The following is a 19,340-nucleotide window of genomic DNA, read 5'->3' as shown; positions in this document are numbered from 1 at the left end:
ATTTCTTTCCAATATGCAATATTATATAGCTTCAGGCTAGGATTTGAAGAAAATATCTGAAAAAATAAAAGTAATTGAAGCCTATTTCTTGAACTATTACTCTTCATTGTTTACATTTAATTTGATTCTGTTTCAATATACTTCCCAACCCTCTTCTTTTTAACTGGGTAAGACAGACCCACGTAAGATTCACAAAATATTTTTACCACTAGGGAATGGGCATACATGTGGTCATACAAGGCAGACATTTAGAGGACAGAAGACATGACTTATAGATAAGAATACATGCAGAATTGTACAGGAGAAGTGCTAGCTGACAACTCTAGCGCTTGACAACAAATGAAACTGGAACAACACATATGACACTGGACTCTTGCAGAGTACTCGACTTGTAATGAGCTGTGAGTGCTGTCCTTTAGCACTAAAGCAGCTTCAGCTAGCTTGGTCGTGACTACTTGTGAAAACTGAATGGCAAATGGTAGATGTCCAAAACTAGAAAGTAGAAAGCTAAGCAAAAAACCAGATCCCTAGGATCCAAGAGAAATGAACTTAGGTGGCTAGCTGTGGAGAGAGTGCTGAAAGTGCCTGCCAGCTCTTTTTCTGTCTCACTTTCTCTCTCACTCATGGGCTGGTATGTCTGGCTACAACTCAAATGTGTTGATGGCCAGAGTAGGGGCAAGTCTCTACAAATCATCTTGGTTATGTGTCATCAAAATGTATATTCATGAGTACCCTGCGTGAAAAGAACAATACTTTCATGTCAGGTCATCCTCACCCAAATGCTCCTGTTGTTATGTAGTCTCCAATCTTTAAGTTATCAGACTGTGTACTGGTCCAGAGCGAGCAAAATGTTCTAGACCTTTGTCAAAGAGAATAGATTGTAGATTGTTTACCCTAGAAAGCACTGTACTTTTCCCTAAGTGTTTTGGTCTTATTAAATGTAACTCGTGTGTATGTTGTGGGAGGGGACTGCTGAAAATTACTGCTTTGTTCATTTCAAGTTCCACAGGATGTATTCAAAGGCCCAGAACTCCATATTATAGGCCAGCATCTTTGCACATAATTCAACAAAATGTTTAATAAGAAAAGTAAATAAATCAGGCCCAATTTATCTTTCTTCTGTTTTTCTATATATCAGTCTTATACAGCTAGAGTGGGACTAAATGTTGAAGGGTTCTTCCTTTGCAGGACGAAATAGGAAATTGACCTCTACCAAAAAATTAAAAAAAAAAAAAAAAAAAAAAGAAGCAGCTAATGATAGTGAATCTAAATATCTAAATATATTTTGCAGCACTGTAGACTATGTGAGGTTAAATGAAGGTAAGTGAGATCTGCAATTAGGATTGTAAGTTGATGCTTTCCATTTAATTCATGTTTTGAACTGAGTTCCAGATTTTCTGGCTAGCATGTCTCTTCTAATTCCACATCAGTGCCTGAACCATGTCTTACCTTGCAAGTACAAGCAAAAGTCTGTATTTTCATGCTGTGTTTTTTCAACTAGCAGCATTTGAATGTACAAATGCAGGCAAATACCTAATATTTTACAGTAAGTTTAATGAACAAGAAGGCAGGAAATATAGAAAAGCAGCATCTCAGATGCATTTTCTCCTGGAATATGGTTACTGAACATGTGTTTTCTTTCAAAACACTAGAGGATGTGGAGCATTTCTGTTTTTATTTCTTGTGTCTTTGACCCCCTGAGTGGAAAGATTCATTTTTTAACATTGTGATTGAAGTTTCAATTGCATTTCCAGGTTATTAGACAGGAAACATGGCTTGTAGGTTGTATTAGCATGATATAATCTCGTTTAGGTAAAGAGGTGTGACTGGATGTAAACATTTTTCTCTGACTAATGAAGATTAATTTAAAACTCAGAATGGGAAGAAAGCTAAAGCCTAGCACAGAGAGGCTGTCCATATAAGGGTCTGAGGACTATATTACTTTGCTGAGAATTGGTATCTGACATTGTGCCTCAAGAGCAGTTACACAAAGATAAGGCTCCACAGTGGTAGATAAAAGAAAAAAAGAATACAGAATATCATTTCCTCCAAATGGAGCTGAGCTAGGTGCACAGGCAAGAAGATTCCCTCAAATCAGGAGATCAACAGGGGCTATTCAGAGAGGACACCTCTCCTTTTATTAGGTCAGCCTTCTCGATAGACAGGTAAACGTGGAGTCTGGCTGTCTCAAAAGGTGAGATTCACACACAGAAGGACTTCTAAGGCTTCTTTACATATTGTTTTTAAAAAAGTTATAACCAAAATGCAAAAGATATAACGAAACTTCTTACTGAATGTCAGAAGCAGGTGAGAGAGTTTTAATTTTCTTTAAGGCTGGTCCCCTAGCAAGAAAAGTAATTTGGAAAGCAGAGCTTGAGTTAGCAATCTTAACTTTGATCCATATTGCTAAAATGATAAAGGAGGAGTAGACTACTGGAGCCATCAGGAAGGAGGGCTAACTCTTTTTCATCCATGCTCAGCTTTTGTACTACACAACTCTGTAAGGGAACTGGTTAAAATCAAGCTGAGAGGAAGAGGGTTTCCCAGTAGGTCATTAATTACCAATGTTGAGCGCTCCACCATGAACACCTATTCCTAGTTCCCTTTCTAGGAGCCTGTACTCAACGACCAATGCAGTGGTTCCCAAATGTTGTAGCGCATGCTTCCAAGCAGCAGGGTGCTAGCATGGATATAACCAAGCTGGTTAAAGAGTACTAACATGAGGAATAAGATGCTTTCAAGAAATTAGAGTCTGCTAAGTCAAGTTCTACTATTACACAACCTGTAAGAAGTAAAACTAATTCAAATAAAAATTCCTTGCCAAAAATGAAAACACGTGGTCTCTTTTGTGGGCAGTTTCCAAATTTCAAAATATTTGACTATTATCGTTAACAGCATTCTAAATGCCATGAGTCTTATGTGTTTTCAGGGGTCATTGTGCTTTTTGTCATTTCTGCTGTTGGGATGAGCTTTTCAGCTGCAAAGAAAATTCCTATATGTTATATCCTACTTCAGTTTAGACTGACAGGGATTTCTAGTTAGCAGTCAGTCAGTCCTGTGTCTGTGACCAAAACAGACAAATAAGCAGTTTTGATTACATAGGTTTTATAACTGTAATACACAAACGCTATCAAGTTTGCTTCTGTCTGGTATATTAGGAATCTAGCCATGCCACAAAGTGATCCTTTGTGTGACATATAAGTGAATAGACATAGAAAGAAAGTGCTGATCCTTCTGTTCAATATTCGTTACCTGTGATTGCTTTGGAGGCTGCAAGAAAAGACGGAATTGCTGAAGACCAGTCAAATTACTTTTGCTTATAATGTGAGTAACATTTGTGTCCATAGACTTCTGTTCCAGTCTGTGGATTTCACCTATCTCGTGAAGTTATTTATAGCGTGAAATTGCATTCACTTTTTTGTCTTTATGTGATAAATCTTTACTGTGCTCAAGCAAAAACTACTGAATATTCAAACAACTTTGATGTTGCTTGCACACTAGCTCAAATCTGTTGAGCCAGCTAGCTTACCATCTGGGAAAATTCTAACTATAGGTTTTGTTTCAAATGTTGGAATTATTCTTGGTTTTTTCTTTGTTCATCTCTTTCATTTACTTATTCTCCCAATTCCTACCCACTATTCCTTTTTCTTTTTTCTACCTTAGAGCATTATCATTCTGGACCATGCAGTGTCTATTTTTAAAAATCTCTGCTAATTCCTGTTGTTGCTTCATTTCATTTCATCCAGACTTAATCACAGACCTATGCTATAGTCAGGATTTATGATAAGACCAACACTGAAATCAACATAATTTTACATGTCATGAGATTTTAGAGTGTTAAACTTAAATCATAGCCCTCAAAAGCTGAATATTATTTTTCTGTGACCCATTCCTTCAAGCTGGTCAGAAGGTATGAAATGCTGCTGTATGAATGTGAGTGTTACAGGAATTACATGCAGAGATGGACAGAATATACTACTGCAAGAGGACAGTGCATAGCAACACAAAGCAATATTTTACCATTGTTGTTGGTGTTTACTCCAAATATGTACAGAGGCTTCAGATTTCAAAATAACTTGTGCAGTTTGTGCAAGGAGTTGAACATGTGCTACTAATGAATTGCACAGAGAAAAATGGCTCAAATATAATATTACTTGTAGAAAACAGCCTTAAATAATATTAAGGCTATGATTGGTGGAAAAAAGGCCACAGACGCAAAACTAAGGCCAGAATTTTTTTCTAGACCTTAGTGAAAAATAGCTCTTCCTCATTTATTAGCATAGTTTAGAAATTTAAGAGTCATATCTAAGTCAGATTTAAACATAAAATATTTAATCTCAAATAACTTCACCTTATCACTCCAAAATAAACACACTTGCTAATTTTTTTTTAATTACCAACATCAAAACAATGTCCCGTAGTTTTCCATACTCGTGCTTTTTAAATTCTGCCAGTTTTCTCATTTTGTAGGAGAAAACAGCATCTTGGGCTAACATTTTTTGTGCTACAATGTATAGCAGAGGCATTTGTTAGTAACTGAAAATGTCACTTCTAGAATCAGCAGATTAAACAGTGAACTATGAATATGTTGAATGATCTTCTTACATAGACTTTTATTGATTCTTTTAATATGACAAAGATGATGACTGACAAAGACTGCAGTGCCACATATTACTACCTAAATCCAAGTTCACATCTAAGAGCAAGAGAAAAATCAATGAAAAAAATCTAGCTTACCATATGATGACCTTATTTGAAAGCTTAGTTGCTTGGCAATGATTCATCTACCTAATAAATGCTGTTAGACATAATTAGAAAAAAAATACTGAATAAAATTTTCCATATGTTTTATAGAAAATTTGTTATTTCACACTTGAAACTGCAGATAGTTAATCAGCAGATACAAATTGTCTTAGTTCCACTGAAAGCAATGCAATTTTTTGTCATCAGAGGATCTGCCTCTTTTTGATGATTTTATAAATGTATCTGTATTAAATTTGTAATGCTGATATTTTAAAGAGATCCCATAACTTCTTGCATAGCATTAGGACTGATGGGGAATTTTCCAGTATTCAGAACAGTCCACAGCATAGAAGGAATGTATTTACTATCATTTGTTTTCCATCTATGCACTTGGTCTAATAAAAGCATTACTATTCCCTGCAGTCTTGCCATGGCTTATTTCTTAGTGGCTTTTCAAAGAGACATTTGAAAATATTAAGTGGTCAGACATTTCTGGAACTATTAAAAATTAGCCGAGAAAATGGTTATATTAAGAAGTGTAGAAACTATGAAAATAATTAAGGTCCTTATATATATAAATTCTAAATAAACCTCTGAAAGTATCATCCTTATAGTTCAATGGTCTGATTCTTCCTTTATTCTTACTAACAACAGCAAAACTATTTGCATTCATTAATTCCTGGAAGAAGACAAATTCACTGTTTTAAATGAAAAAAAAATCCAGATGCCAAGTGAGGATAAAACAAAAGTTTTCTGGAGCATCGGTAGCAAAAAGTGAAAATGTTACTTTTGTTATTCTCTCTGCTGCATACCTATATGGACTTTTATATTCCCTGCAATAGCTGTTGCCTTCTCCTCAGTCAGTATGGGGTGTAGCTGGTAATCTTTGCTTAGATTGAATCTGCCTAAAAATGTTTCCCAAGGAAGAGTCATTGCCACGAGTTTTTATCACCTAAGCACAACTGCAGAAGGTCACTGTTCCCAGTACTGATGCAATCAGTTGAGTTTCCTGATAAATGCTGCATGCATTGATACATTAACATTCCCTGCACCAATACTGCTAAGTAATTGACTTGCACATCTGAACTGTTACTAAAGCTCACAATGCCATGGCCAAATTTAGCATGTGTTTTTGAAATAATCTGACTGCTTGCATTTTAAATATCTAATTATCAGTATGGTTTTTACCTTCCTGGATATGTCATCAAAACTGTTCTAAGAGGTAGCTTTGCACTTCAAAGTGAAATGGGTTTGAATAACAAAGTATGCAAGCAAACAAAAGTGAAATTTAAAACTTTCATACAGAGGTTGCTAAATCTCTGCTACTCCAAAATATCTTTTGGGTTTGATTTCTGACATTTGAGCACTCTACTGTGTGTTGAGAATCTGAAGCCTTTGCACCATCAGTCAGGAGAATGACATTTGTACAAAGAAGGAAATAAATAGTGGATGTTTTTTCCAGTTACATCAACACCTGGGTTCTGGTATCGGGAAGCCGAAGTCCTACCAGACCTCCACATACTAGAACAGTAGAAGCAAGGAGAATAGGGATTGCTTTGGTGATACCAACAAGGGAACCAAATATTAGGTTTCCAAGTACAGCTGCAGCTTTGCATAGTGCATTCAAAAAGCCAAAGCCTGTTGCCCTAGAAGAGAAAACAGAAGAAAGTTAAAATATAGGTGAAAGAGTGACACCTTTGAGACACATCCTCAGTGCAAATAAATCGGCACAGTCCCAATAGCTTAGAGAAAGTTTATGCCAATAAGGATTCTGTGTTCATATTCTATGCTCTTATTTGAAATGAGAAGTTAAAGCTCAGTTGCTACAGTATTTCATTGAGGCAATTAATTTTTCTGCCTCAGGGATCAAAATGTGAAATGAATGACTGAACAGGTGAGTTTGCACCTCTAGAGTTGAACATGGAACTTGCAAATGGAAATTCAGTAAGACTTAAATGGCTACATTAGAAGAGCAGACATGTCAAGTAGCTCCCAAAGGAGAACTGCTTCGTCATCTGTGTGATGATTATTAATCAGAATTAAAGGATTATCATCCTAGGGTACTGAATTAAAACTGAGTTTCTTACAGGTGGTCACATGTTGAAACTGTGCTTTTTCAAAGGCTAATGAGACTTCCAATACTAAAATGAATATTTGCCTCTTAGAAGTAAAGAAGATAAGGTATAAAAAAATCTGTTGGGTGAAAGAGGTATCTGAGAAACTTTGGACAAAAGGAAAAGGAAATAGATTACCAAGAGAAAGTATGACACCCATAATTCAGGGGGAGTCTTGCATTACAGTGATGTGATTTTAGTAGTCTGAAGTACTTTTATTATTTTGTAATTGTTGCATATATGTCTTATGCAAACTGCCATAATTTAAATTGTGTTTTGACATGACTGTATGATTCATTGATGCAGGAATAAGCTTGCCCTACCAAAAGTTTCCTAACAAAGATATCTGTATAATGGTAGAATGTGTAACATTTCTCAGGTCTCTTAGAAATTCAAGAAAATAGTTGTTCTAATTTTCAGAACAAAATATTTCTTGCTTGTACTGCAATTAAAAGCCCTAGTCTAAACGACAGGAATTAAGAGAAATGCTAGTGATCTACGAGACTTAAAAGGCTCTGCTTATTCTACTAAAGCACCTATTAGAGAAAGGAAGAACTCTTATGCTCAGATGTAGACTGAAATCCTGGGAAGTTTGAAAAGCTTCTACTGGAGCTACTAAAGAGGAGCCAAGAGAATCAACTTGAAGTAAGAATACTTGACTCCAGCTGAGAGCAAGGATACAATGTCTAAATGCTCTTTGCAGAACAGATTTTTGTTTTTGAAAACAGCAAGCATCAAGGCATGAGAGGTTCTCTGCCTGAAGCAACTGATTGACCTGGCCACAGCCCAGAGTGTCAGAGTTCACCTCCTCTGCTCTTTGGCAAATCTGTACCTCAATAGTGAGATCAGTTAAGCCTTTTGGTGTCATGCTTCCAAGCTGTATGCTTGGGGAGTGGTAAAATCTTCAGTCCGGGAGAGGTGACCAGGATACAGGGGCTTTGCATGTCCTGTCTATGGGATACTGTCCTTCAGAATAATACCAGTCCTGGTATATCGGAGGACCCTTCATCAAAATAATGATGACTAGGTCTAGATCCTTCTTGTATATTCCTAAAATACTGTGGTTCGCTCTAAGAAATGTAATTCCATCATTCTGGTTAACCCACAAAGTCAACTCCACAATCTGAACAACATTCGGAATGTGCCCTTTTGAAATAATGGAACCTTTCCTTTTGAATTCTTAAATAATTTAAAAGAATGTCTGTATGTCTTAAGATATATAACATACTAATTAATACACCTTCAAATAGTTTTTTCCCCATTACATTAAATATTTATTTTCTATTCTTGCAGACCAAAGTCAGATCCCTTACCTAAAATGTTATAAAAGTAAATTCAGAAGAGTTGATAGCGTTCTAGTGTCAGCTTTGTGTATCATATGTCTTTTCTGAATCTGGGACAAAACACAAATTACCTTCTTTTTTACTGGATGATTATATATTTATGTATTATTAGTTTGGCACTATGTCTCTTGAACCCCCTAGCAGTATTTTAATCTCTGAAATTAGCAAAGAAATTACTGTTTTTTCTGAAGTAAACACAATTCCTCTTTGTGTAAAGTATGGAATCCATCCAGACATGGATTCTTGCATGACACTAAGTATTGGCAGTATCAAAGGAAAAACAGACAGGTCATTTCTACAGCAGAGTAGAAACTATCAAAAAAATCTGTGGGAAAAAACAATTAGAAGAGACCTAGATATGTCTCTTACACATTCAAAGTCCTTATTTATTTGTTTTATATATATTTGATTGAACCTGCAGTACTTTTACAAAATACATAGTGCTAAGGAAACTTAAACATGCACAACCTGGACACGACAATTTTGAAAATGACAGGTTCTGCCCTCCGGCAGCCAGGACCTCCAAGGGCTGCCAGAGAGCACATTGCTGAGAGCAGCAGATGAGGAAACTTGGGGAAGTGTTGTGTTTGGAAATTTCTGACAGAGAAACATTTGCTGCAGCTCCTTGAAAATGCCCTTTTCAAATGAGAAATGAGCAAGGTAAAACATTCCCATTCTAAGTACGCCCTTTGGAGGAACGGGTCTGAAGGAGGAGCATGAGATACACTCAAGGAAGCAGAGAAGAGCATCCTACTGGGACAAATTTCCAAAGCCTAAGAGAAAACAAGCAAATATCTAGCATGGAAATATTTGTACTCCAGGAACATATAAAGCCCAAAATATCTGGAGGAATATGACCCAGGATGGGGTGTAGTTACTGAGAGGGAAGGAACCCCAGACTGGTGGATCTTGTAGGGTTCACAAATCACAGAGTGGGTAAGGTTGAAAGGGGGCACAGTGAGTCACCTGGTCCAACCTCAAAGCTCAAACAGGGTCATTTTAGACTAGCAGGTCTGTCCCCAGCCTGCACTGGTTATTCTTCCTGAGGTGCAGGACCCTGCATTTCAGATGGCTCGTCTCTGCCCATATCTCAAGCCTGTCAAGGTCCTTCTGAAGAGCTGCACAAAGCAGGCAGGTAGGCAGGAGATTCTTGAGGAAAGGATTTTGTTAAAATAGACAAGCAGTGGAAAGAGGTTAAAGACAACACAGCTGGACTGGAAAACCAAGTTCATGTAATAGGATAACAAGAGATTGCAGGTATTCTGAAGAACTCAAGGGAAGAAGGAAAAGAAACTAGTCAGAATGGTTCTAATGTCAGCCTCATTTATGCACAGAAAGTACTTCTAAAGTTATGGTGGTGACTGGTTGTGATCAGAGTCTGCACATAAATATGATTTTCTTGGTTGTCAATGCTGATGTAAAATCAAACTTAACTCCAAATAACAGTAACAGGAAAAAAAAACCATAGAAAAACTAGACACCTAGTCATCAACAGCCTCAGTATATTCAGAGATACCAGAACTCCCCAAAGAATACACAGATCCAGCTAAAGCAAATTCAAATAGATACAGGCAGGAAATCTTTGGAAAAACAATAGCACGGAACATATGGGGATGTTTTACTTATGTTTAATGTTGTTTTATACTACCTTATAAAGAAAAGTAAGCTGTTTCACAGATGTTAGCTGCTTATATCAACTAGTTATGATAGTGGTCTGAATACAATTTTCTGAGCAATTTGAACCATTTCTTTTCATGTTCTGATTTCTAAATATGCCACTGTTCTTTAGACCTATTATTGACCTATTATAGACCTTTAGACCTATTATAGCCAACATTACTATATCATGTTCTAAGGTAATTTTGTAATGCATACAATACTACTTCTGTCTGAACAAAATAAAAGTAATTTTTTTGCACTCATAAACCAATTCTGTTTGTAAAATGGACTTACAGAATTTTGCTGATTTTAAGGGGTTTTTATTAGTCTAATCCCATTAGTATTATCAAAATATAAACAAATAAAAGTAAGAAAAAGTAAACTCATTTTATTGCCCTTAGCTGCCCTGATAATTAAAAAATGAACAACCCAGAAGAAGTTGAATCTTTTCATCTTTAAGCAGATTTCAGTCACGTCCTTTTGCCTAAAATAAGCAGGTAATTGGCATGAACAATAAGATTTTAACAAGCTTAAGTAAATTGTTCTTATGACCCGTACCTGAAAAGCATTGTCACTGTTTAATCTTATATCTTCATACCCTTCAATTTTAATACTGTGCTTGAATGTGTTTGTACTTACAGTCAGAACAAGGTGTCAAACCATTATGGAGCTCCAGGTGTAGCAAATTGAGACTGCTTGCTTTTTTTAGAACATCCTTCTTAGAACAGTGTTTATGTTTAAAACTCTTTAAAATCTGTATTAATTCATGCTTTTATAATTAATTCTTCTGAATCCAGGGAAATAAAAATAGCCAGGAAATAAATATGCTGCAAATCACACATGTGTATGACTAATGTCTCTTGCAGCATTAGGACAGTAGTCTCTGTTACAGTGTTTGAGGAAAGTGCAAGAGTGTCAGCAAATGATTGAAGTTAGGTGATGTATCATTTTAGCATGATGAACAAATTAAGTGAAAAATTCCAAGGGAGTAGCACCATTTATACACACACCCATTTTCTTTGTGTTGATCAATTATTGGACAAACATTTGCACAAAAATGTCATGTTGACTTCATGAGTAATCCTCATTACTGGTCAAGGGAGACCAGTCATAAGCAGCAAGAATCCTTTGTCCAGCTAGAGAGTTCATTTAAGTCTTTCAGGCACATCAGTAAGAAAATGCTGGTTAATCAATTTAGGATTGTCTTAAAAAAAACTCCAGATACAGAATTTAGTATAGGAGAAAAATGCAAATGTCTTTAATAAAAATGTCAGCATGAAGAGAAAGCTGGATGTTACTGAAAAGGAATTTTACCCAATGTATTTTACTTCTGCTGCTGAGAAAGCTGTGACAAAGAAAAATGCTTAGCTTCCTTTCATCCAAGGTCCACATAAAAATGGCAAGAGTCCAAACAGTTAAAAATAGAGGGATTAACCAAGCCTTTAGATTAAAAGAGCTTGTTTCCTGATTGCCACATATGTTCCTTCTTAGACCAGGTGCTTGTATTCCTACATAAAATACTTCGGATCCACTTTTCCACTGCTGATAAAATATCTAAAAACTTCACTGTCCTGCAGCAGAGTGCTACTAAATGTGTAGCACAAATATTTGTTATCTACCTTGCCAGAGCAATTTACAAAAACAGCAAGTTACAACAAAATGTTGTTAGAATTGATAATACGTGATGCATTAAAACAGAATTTCCAAAGGTTCTATGGACCATTTTCTATGCCCAGATATTTTTATATTCTCTTAAAAAATTAGTACAGAACTACATATCATGTAGTTTATGGCTTGATCAATTATAGTGCTTAGTGTGCAAGTAAAACTGTGGAATTTGCCTTCCTTCCTCAGACTACTGCAACAGGCATAAGTGTGGCAGGTCACGCCTTAAGAATTTTAAAATTTCAGCAAAATGCAGTTGAACTATATCCACAGGATGAGAGTAGAAAATAGCTGTCAGGAAATCTACTGTAAGTCAATTACTGCTATTGTGACTCAAAAGAATACAAAGTTTCTCTTCTGACATCCACAGAAATACAAACTTGGAGATAAGATACTGTAACAATAATATTTATTGCTCTGGGCATAGATCCTAAGGGTTCAAGAAGTGAAAAAAATTAAAAATCATGAACTGAAGATAGACTTATTTCTTAATTATGGCCAAACCCTTACGAACTTTTTTTCAGAGGCATTTAAAAAAGGGAAAACAGGATGACTTAATTTTATAGATCACCTTGAATTCTAAGTATTCCTGGACAAGATTCAAACCCAGATCTACGGCAGGCATAGAAAAATGATGAATTTTTGGTTATCTGATGCAATCTGATTTATTCTCTATGTGGGACATGATCTATTTCTATTCCACTTTCTATTTAGGTTTTAGTTATTTGTCGTATCATCTCCCTGATGAGAATCTTGGCTTATAATGCTGGTGCTTCCCAAGTTCACAAGAAGATACTTACCATTTATGTGAAAGTAAAAATTGCTTTTTAAAGTAATAAAAATGTCCTAAAGTTCCTTCTTCAGAGAACTTAAGCTTTCTTCCATCCATATTTATATTACAGGCAGAGCTGAGGAACTGTGCAGTGTTATTGCAGGCCCCTTGGGCACACACATTACAACGCAAGCTGTAATTACCTCATCACATAATATTTTTTTTCTGCATCACTCTGCCAATGCAGAGAACAAAGAGGGCTTGAGGGTAAAACATAGAGGTAGTGAAGAAAACTTAGTTTCCCTCATCTACTAGAGAAGTTGTAAGATGCACTGTGAATAAGACTGGGAACTGCACAATGAGAAAACAGTTTCATGGTTAAGAGAGTGGAGTGCTGTCAGAAGAAAGGATAAAATCCCTACTCCTGTCGCAGAATTTGCGTATGATGCAAGCAAGTCCCATAAGGCTAACAAAATGGTCTTTAAGCATGCATTTCATATTTTCTAGGTGCTCAGCTTAGCACCTTCAGGTTTATGTTGCTGGACTGCTAGGCACCTATGGCCATATTGAGGTTACACTTTCAGCCCATTCCTCCTTCTAAAATGCTCAGTGACTGGAATTTTTGGTGTCACACACTCCAGCCTACAGATTTCTTCTCCTGATGGATAGCAGAGTCCATTAAAAATATCAGGTAAAGGACAAGAGAAGAGACAAAAGAAAATAGAAGTTCTTTATATTCTTGAGCTGTATTAATTTACTTGCTTGCTGGAAATCACTAGCTAGTTTATATCTAGCTATCATGAGTGTCTTCTAAAGTTTATGTATTGAAAAGTTTCAAAAATGGTAGAATATTATCAAAGTGCTATTAATTACTTTATATATATCATCTACAAGACAGAAACACACTTATGACCAACATTAGTAACATTATTTTCCATTTGAACACAACTTAATCATCTACCTGAGAACCATTTGAAATTTTTACATCCTCTAATATCTATTACAGCAGTTGTACAAACCAGCTGATGTTTTATGAAGAATGTGAAAGCAAAAGCTAACCTAAAATAGCATAAAATTTGGCAGTACTCATCAAGAAAGTAGGACTAACTACGTAGTTACCTCAATTCCAGGGATCAGTAAACTAAAATGTAAATATATTGATGAGTGTGAATTTATACAGAATCCAAATCTGTCAAGATTTTGAAGCAACTATAGCTGATGAAGAATAAACTGAAATGTATGCCCTGTATCACATAGACTGCACATTGCCAAACTGTTTACCACACTCCTACCTGGCTAAAAGCCAGTATGATCCCTAAATACCTAGAGTACAATTTATGAAACACCTTTCATATTATACTGCACGACACCAGCAAAGCCCCTGCAGTTCAGCAACTGGCTGGCCTCCAAGAGGAGGAGAAGCAGGGGCTACCCAGTCCAGCCTCTTGTGCATGGTAGCATGAACTGGCCTCCTTCCACCTGTCTATCTTTGAGCCCAACCTCCAGCTACCCTTTGCTGCACATTTGTGGTCATTTCACTGATAGGCTGTAAGAAAATAGTACTAAACACTGACAGAATGAGCAAGCATTTTGTGCTTAGATTCCCTTTACAGGAGAATCTGGAAGCCAGTTTCAGGACCAGATTCACTCTGGAATTTGTTTTGCTTTTGCTTTGTAGCAAAAGATAATATAATCTTAAGTAAGAAGGATTTTATATGAAAAAACAGATCAGGAATCTTCATGTTCCACATAGGCTGAGAAAAGCTCTTCAGCCCTACAGTTACTTGCAGAAGCTGGAAATTCCCAGCAAACTGTGGCAAGCTGTGCCTGGTTATGGAGATCACAGGAGTCTGAGAAGGAAACCCAGGACTATGAGAGGTGAGAAATGCTGGTCATTAAACTGCAGCTAGTCTGTATAAAAAAAAAATTATCAGACAAAAATTCTTGTAAGCAAGTTATTTGAGTCCCTGAAGGTATTAATTTTCAAAAAGTTCTACAAAATAAGAAGTAGCTTTGCCCCAGTCTAAAAAAAATCTTGAATTGGTTGTTTACTCATAACTAAGCTGGCAAAAACTAGCAGTCATGGTTCCATCAATATCAGAACTTCTGGGAAAAAGTCTCACCAAAAGCCTATGTCAACAATGTCTTTCCAGGCACAGGTACATTCACTCATCAGCCTTTTTGTACTGATAATTCAAGGGGACAAGTTTTTCTCTGATTTGTTGTAAAAAACAGCTCAGCTTCAATTAAGTTTCTGTTTCTGCACAGTAATTCCTGCATACAAAAGATTTTTAAATAGAGAAAAGTTGAGTAAGAAATTGCTATAATCCCAAAGCCAGTACAATCTATGAAAAACAACCATTTGTAGATACAACTACAGATGCCTTAACACCTGTATAGATATATATAGATAAATATCAGTTAAATTCTTTTTATCATTCCTAGTAATGATTTTTTTTCCATTAATAGCAATGACTTTTCCAATTATTTTTCTTTATTTCATTTTAGGAAAACATATGTGGCTATTACATTCAGGAAAACCCAAAAGATGATCATTACTATGGGATATTTATTAGAATTATTTCATAGCATTTGGATGGTGGAAGAATTCTTGCCAGAAGAGCAATTTCCTGAGGTGTATTACAAATACTAGCACTTAATATTTGAAGCTCAGTGCCTGGGATTCATAAATAGACTGGTATTGTTTCTTGACATAATTACAGCTGTGGACATCAATTTCTTGTCTGAGGAAGCACATAATTTTAAAATGACAATGAAAGGAAAACAGGGAAGCCAGTCTACACTTTTCTAAATCTCTTCATGGACAATGTTAAAGACAAGGTAACTCCTTTCAAAAAAATTACACCTGCCAGTAAGGCATCATTCATCTATAAACTGGAAATATTTTTCACTGCATTTCAAATATCCAGTGAATGACATAATAATTAGCACTGCAACAGGAGAAAAGACACAATGTCCTTTTTTAGGAATCTGGGAAATTCTACTTAATTATTTTTAGGGATTTGAGAGGGGAGAAGTATTCAAGTAATTTCAAGATAGCACAGCTTTTACATTTTTGCACTCCCCATACAACTGAATATGACTCAACAGTCCTTCTTTCAGTCCATTAAGTGGCGTAAGGTCAGGATTAAAAAGTGCCCTGTATCCAAAAAAACCCAACCTATGTTATCTAGCAGCAATGCAGGATTTGAAAATTGTCCTGAGATTTCCTGGAAGAGCCCTGAAGAGTCAAGAGCAGTGCCCAAGATAATTTTTACCCACTTAGTGTACTCTCCTACTGGCCCTGCATACAAATTCATGGCAGACTGATCAGCAGCACAGTGTGGTTCAGACAGTGATTTTTATCATGATTCCCACCATTTCACAGCCCACAGACAAATGCAGCTGTATTTCTGGTTTGGACCAACTACTGCCCTTTTATACAGTTAAACTACAGGAAACTGAAAGATACTCCATTATTGTTTTCAGAAATAGTAGCTGTATTTTAAATGAGAGTAGCTGTTAGACCTTCTGCTTTCAAATGAAACTACATTTATGGTATTTTCCTGATTAGGAGATATTTCATGCAAATACATACTAAGTTGCTCAAAACCCCTCATTGTTTCCCTTTGCTTTTCATAGGACAAATTATTAATTTGGGCCTCTCAAAACATCACTAACTCAGTAAGGCCCATATAAAATAATTTCTATTTGCCATTTCTGTTGGTACATAGTTTCAGTGAGTTTATGGGAGATGTAACTGCACATACCTTCTGTCTGTAGGATACAGCTCCACAGTAATAACATCTAGAGAGTTCCATGCCGAGATGGTGAGGCCATTGTAGAGGCACAGCATACCTATCATCATGGATTCACTGGTCCCAAACCACAGGAAGAAACAGCTGATGCCAGAAAGAACCATGGAACCACCTAGGTACAAGGCAGGTGAAACAAACATGTAGCAGAGTTGTATTTAAAGAATAACCTTTGTTTTGCCTAATAGTTCTATGCACACAGTGTAGCTAAGTAAGTGACCCAAATATTTGAGTTAAAAACCAAAGAGACCTCCTCTACTGGTAAGGCCAGACAGAAAGACAAATGTTGAAGAAAGGAGGTCACAGAAAAAGATATGACTTCTCACATATCAAAATATATCACAAAGCATTAAGTTGGAAGCCTCTTTGAATTCCCAAAGCAAGATGCGTGAGCAAAACTACTCCCATTATTCTTTGCTCATCATCTTCTGCAATTACATGAAACGTGTTCATATATTGTAATAAAAATTCTGTATTTATTTTCATGTATTTATATAGAGATATTGTCCTAGAAAATAATGACAATGAACTACCACATAGTTATTTAAGCAAATTGAAAACAGACTTCTCATTGTAGACAATCCACAGGAGATACCTTTCAACTCTGTACCTATGCAAAATAGATAACAGCAAAGAATAGCTGATACTTTCCAGGAGCTGCTCCACCAGCTGAGGGTCACCTGTGCACACCTTTCCTCCCTTTCAGCTGGAGCAGAGATAAACCAATGGTCATCAGTCTCCAAAATCTCATCCTAAATGCCTAGGTTATGGTCTTGTAATATCTGTGGAAGAGCAACTGCAGGTGGCTACAGATCACTTTTTTCCCAAGGGTTTCAAAACTGGGCGCTTTTAAAAACAGTAGTTATGATGGCACATAAATGACAGATCTGCAGAAGGAATGTTTTTCATTTCTCTAGCTAAATTCCTTGAAAAGAGGACACGTTACTTTTGATGTTTCCCGTACCAAAGTGAAGCCCCTACCTAGCATCGTTAACCGTCCTATTCTATCCATCAGGAGAGCAGACACAATATTTCCTGGTAACACTGCCAAAGTTCCCAGGAAATTAACAAAGTAGATCCAGTAGGCACTGTAGTCATCATCAAAAGAAATCTGGCATCCTGTCCTGATGTGAAAAAATGTGCAATTTATCAATTCACTGTCAACAAATTTATACTGCTCGAGATCTGTGGAAAGAAGAAAAAGAATAATTTCAGCTAACAGCCAACTCCATGTGCAACTTTTGATTAAAAACATTTCAAATTCAAGCAAATTTAATGACAACTTGGAGTTTTCACAGCTTTGCAAAAAGGGCACTAGCTACTGCTGGTAATTTTGATAGTTTTTATCTTACTAGAAAAATTAGCAAAGCTCTTGAAAAGGACCAGCTAAAGCCTGGAATTAGGAAGTTATTGTACTGTATTTTACCTGGCTGGACTGTATTTGGTTAAGGCCTTTAAGCACCAACTGGTCTTGCATAAAATGTGCTAGGTATTTGCAAGTTTCTATGACTTAGTCTTTCTCAGTATCAGGTCTACTATTTCCTCATGAGACTGTCAATTGTGGTCAGTTTGACTTCCTTTAAGTGAAATATTCCCGTGGAATTTAGTTTAAATTGATTTTTGTTTCTGAGAAGGCCTCATGGTCTTCAGCTTGTCCATAGATGAGTTATTCTATGTAGTTAATTCTGCCAATACCATTCCAGAGAACTATCCCTGTATTCCTTTTATTTTCCCATTCCTTTTGTCAGCCTTATAAACCTGAACCAAGAATACCTTCCTTCCACATTAAAGCCATTGCTTGCTCTGAAACCCAGGTCTGTTACTGTTATGACTGCTGTAGTTACCAGAAAGTGGGAAGAAGTGCCCCATCTTTTCAACAAGCTTAGCTGGCCATGTTCTACTTTCAGTTATGTTTTATTAAATTGGAAAAAAAGGAAGTCCTCTGTTTAAACATATGAAAATATGGATTCTTATTTTTGTCACAATACTTAGGAGATTGGGAATGAATACAGATTAGGAATTTGAATCCTATACTCAGATTCCCCTGCAACAGCAAGCACAGTGAACAAAGTATTTCACCAGATCCTTTTGCACTAAATAAAAATACAGTAGTTAAAGCTACCAGTAAAATGGTAAATGCGTTTTCTTCTCTCCAGACTGAGTCTCTTTAGAGATGGTTGAAATCAAAGATGAAAAATAAATTACTTATTATGTGAATAAAAGAAATAATTCCTTTTCGGAGGCACTATTAGGCCTACAGTATCTCTTGTGCAGTGAGTTCCATTCACTTCTCTGTTGTAACAAGCTAGCTGTTTTTTATACATTATTATTCCTATTATTATTATTATTATTATTATCATCATCATCATAATTATTATTATTATACAGGAGGACTTCTTGTATGTCTTATTAGAAATCCAGAAATTATAAATGTAAGATGGAAACATGCAGCTGACCAATGGGCATTTGAGGCTGTTTCTCATACCTGTGTTGTAGAAGGTGGTATTCACGAAAGTACAGTTCCTGAAGTATGTGTTCAGTGAAGTGATGTCTTCAAAAACACAGTTCTTAAAAAGTGAATCTTCAAAGGTTACTGATTTAAACTTCATCATAATAAACCTGCCCAATGCAAAGAATTGCTGTCAATTTACCTTCATAGTTTTGAAATAGCAACAGATGCAGTTATTTAGATCTAAAAAATCTCAATCCCAGTAACAATGGTTCCTTTAATACATTTTGCAGATGTGATTAATGATTAACTCATTCTAGAATACTATTGCTCAGAAGAATTAGTAAGACAAATAACACCACGTACTTACTGGCCCAAATTGGTAATATAATTTATTTGATAATATTTCTGTTGTTACTAGTCCTTAATCAGCAATCAAAACCAATGTCATGAAATTCATGAGATAGCCTTGTAAAATCACAATTGCTAGTAATTTGACATTACACCTGGAAACAGGGAGATCATGCTTCAGATATTCAGTCCCTGGGAATAAACAAACAGTAGCTAATACCAACAAGCTGAAAATAAAGAATTTTAAAAAGAATCTTGATTTGTCAGAAGAACCCACTGGTTACTGGGTTAGGCTCAAATGCAAAGCATACTGGTGTTAAAAATTGTTTTCACAAATGGCTATAACATGAATAAAAAGTTACATTGCCAGTTACACAGCTAGACATCTAACTGTAAGTATGTCCTCATTAATTCTGTGCCTATGGATGC

At 36.1% G+C, this 19,340-nt stretch overlaps 1 protein-coding gene across 2 annotated transcripts in view; it reads right to left on the bottom strand.

Moving 5' to 3' along the window:
* Positions 1-1,991: 1,991 nt before the first annotated feature.
* Positions 1,992-19,340, bottom strand: part of SV2C (synaptic vesicle glycoprotein 2C) — a 105,690-nt gene continuing 88,341 nt past the window's right edge. For both annotated transcript variants that reach the window (XM_030969164.1, XM_030969165.1), the window contains exons 10-13: positions 18,597-18,730; positions 17,093-17,296; positions 16,067-16,226; positions 1,992-6,389 (exon numbers count right to left, since the gene is read on the bottom strand). In XM_030969164.1, coding sequence (XP_030825024.1) covers positions 6,206-6,389; positions 16,067-16,226; positions 17,093-17,296; positions 18,597-18,730 — 682 coding nt within the window. In that variant the 3' untranslated portion in view covers positions 1,992-6,205. The remainder of the gene's footprint in view (positions 6,390-16,066; positions 16,227-17,092; positions 17,297-18,596; positions 18,731-19,340) is intronic.

The sequence above is a fragment of the Camarhynchus parvulus genome, chromosome Z, assembly GCF_901933205.1.
Source record: "Camarhynchus parvulus chromosome Z, STF_HiC, whole genome shotgun sequence".
Lineage (NCBI taxonomy): Eukaryota > Metazoa > Chordata > Aves > Passeriformes > Thraupidae > Camarhynchus > Camarhynchus parvulus.
Note: the sequence above shows the minus strand (reverse complement) of the source record. Positions and strands in the feature narration are given on the sequence as shown.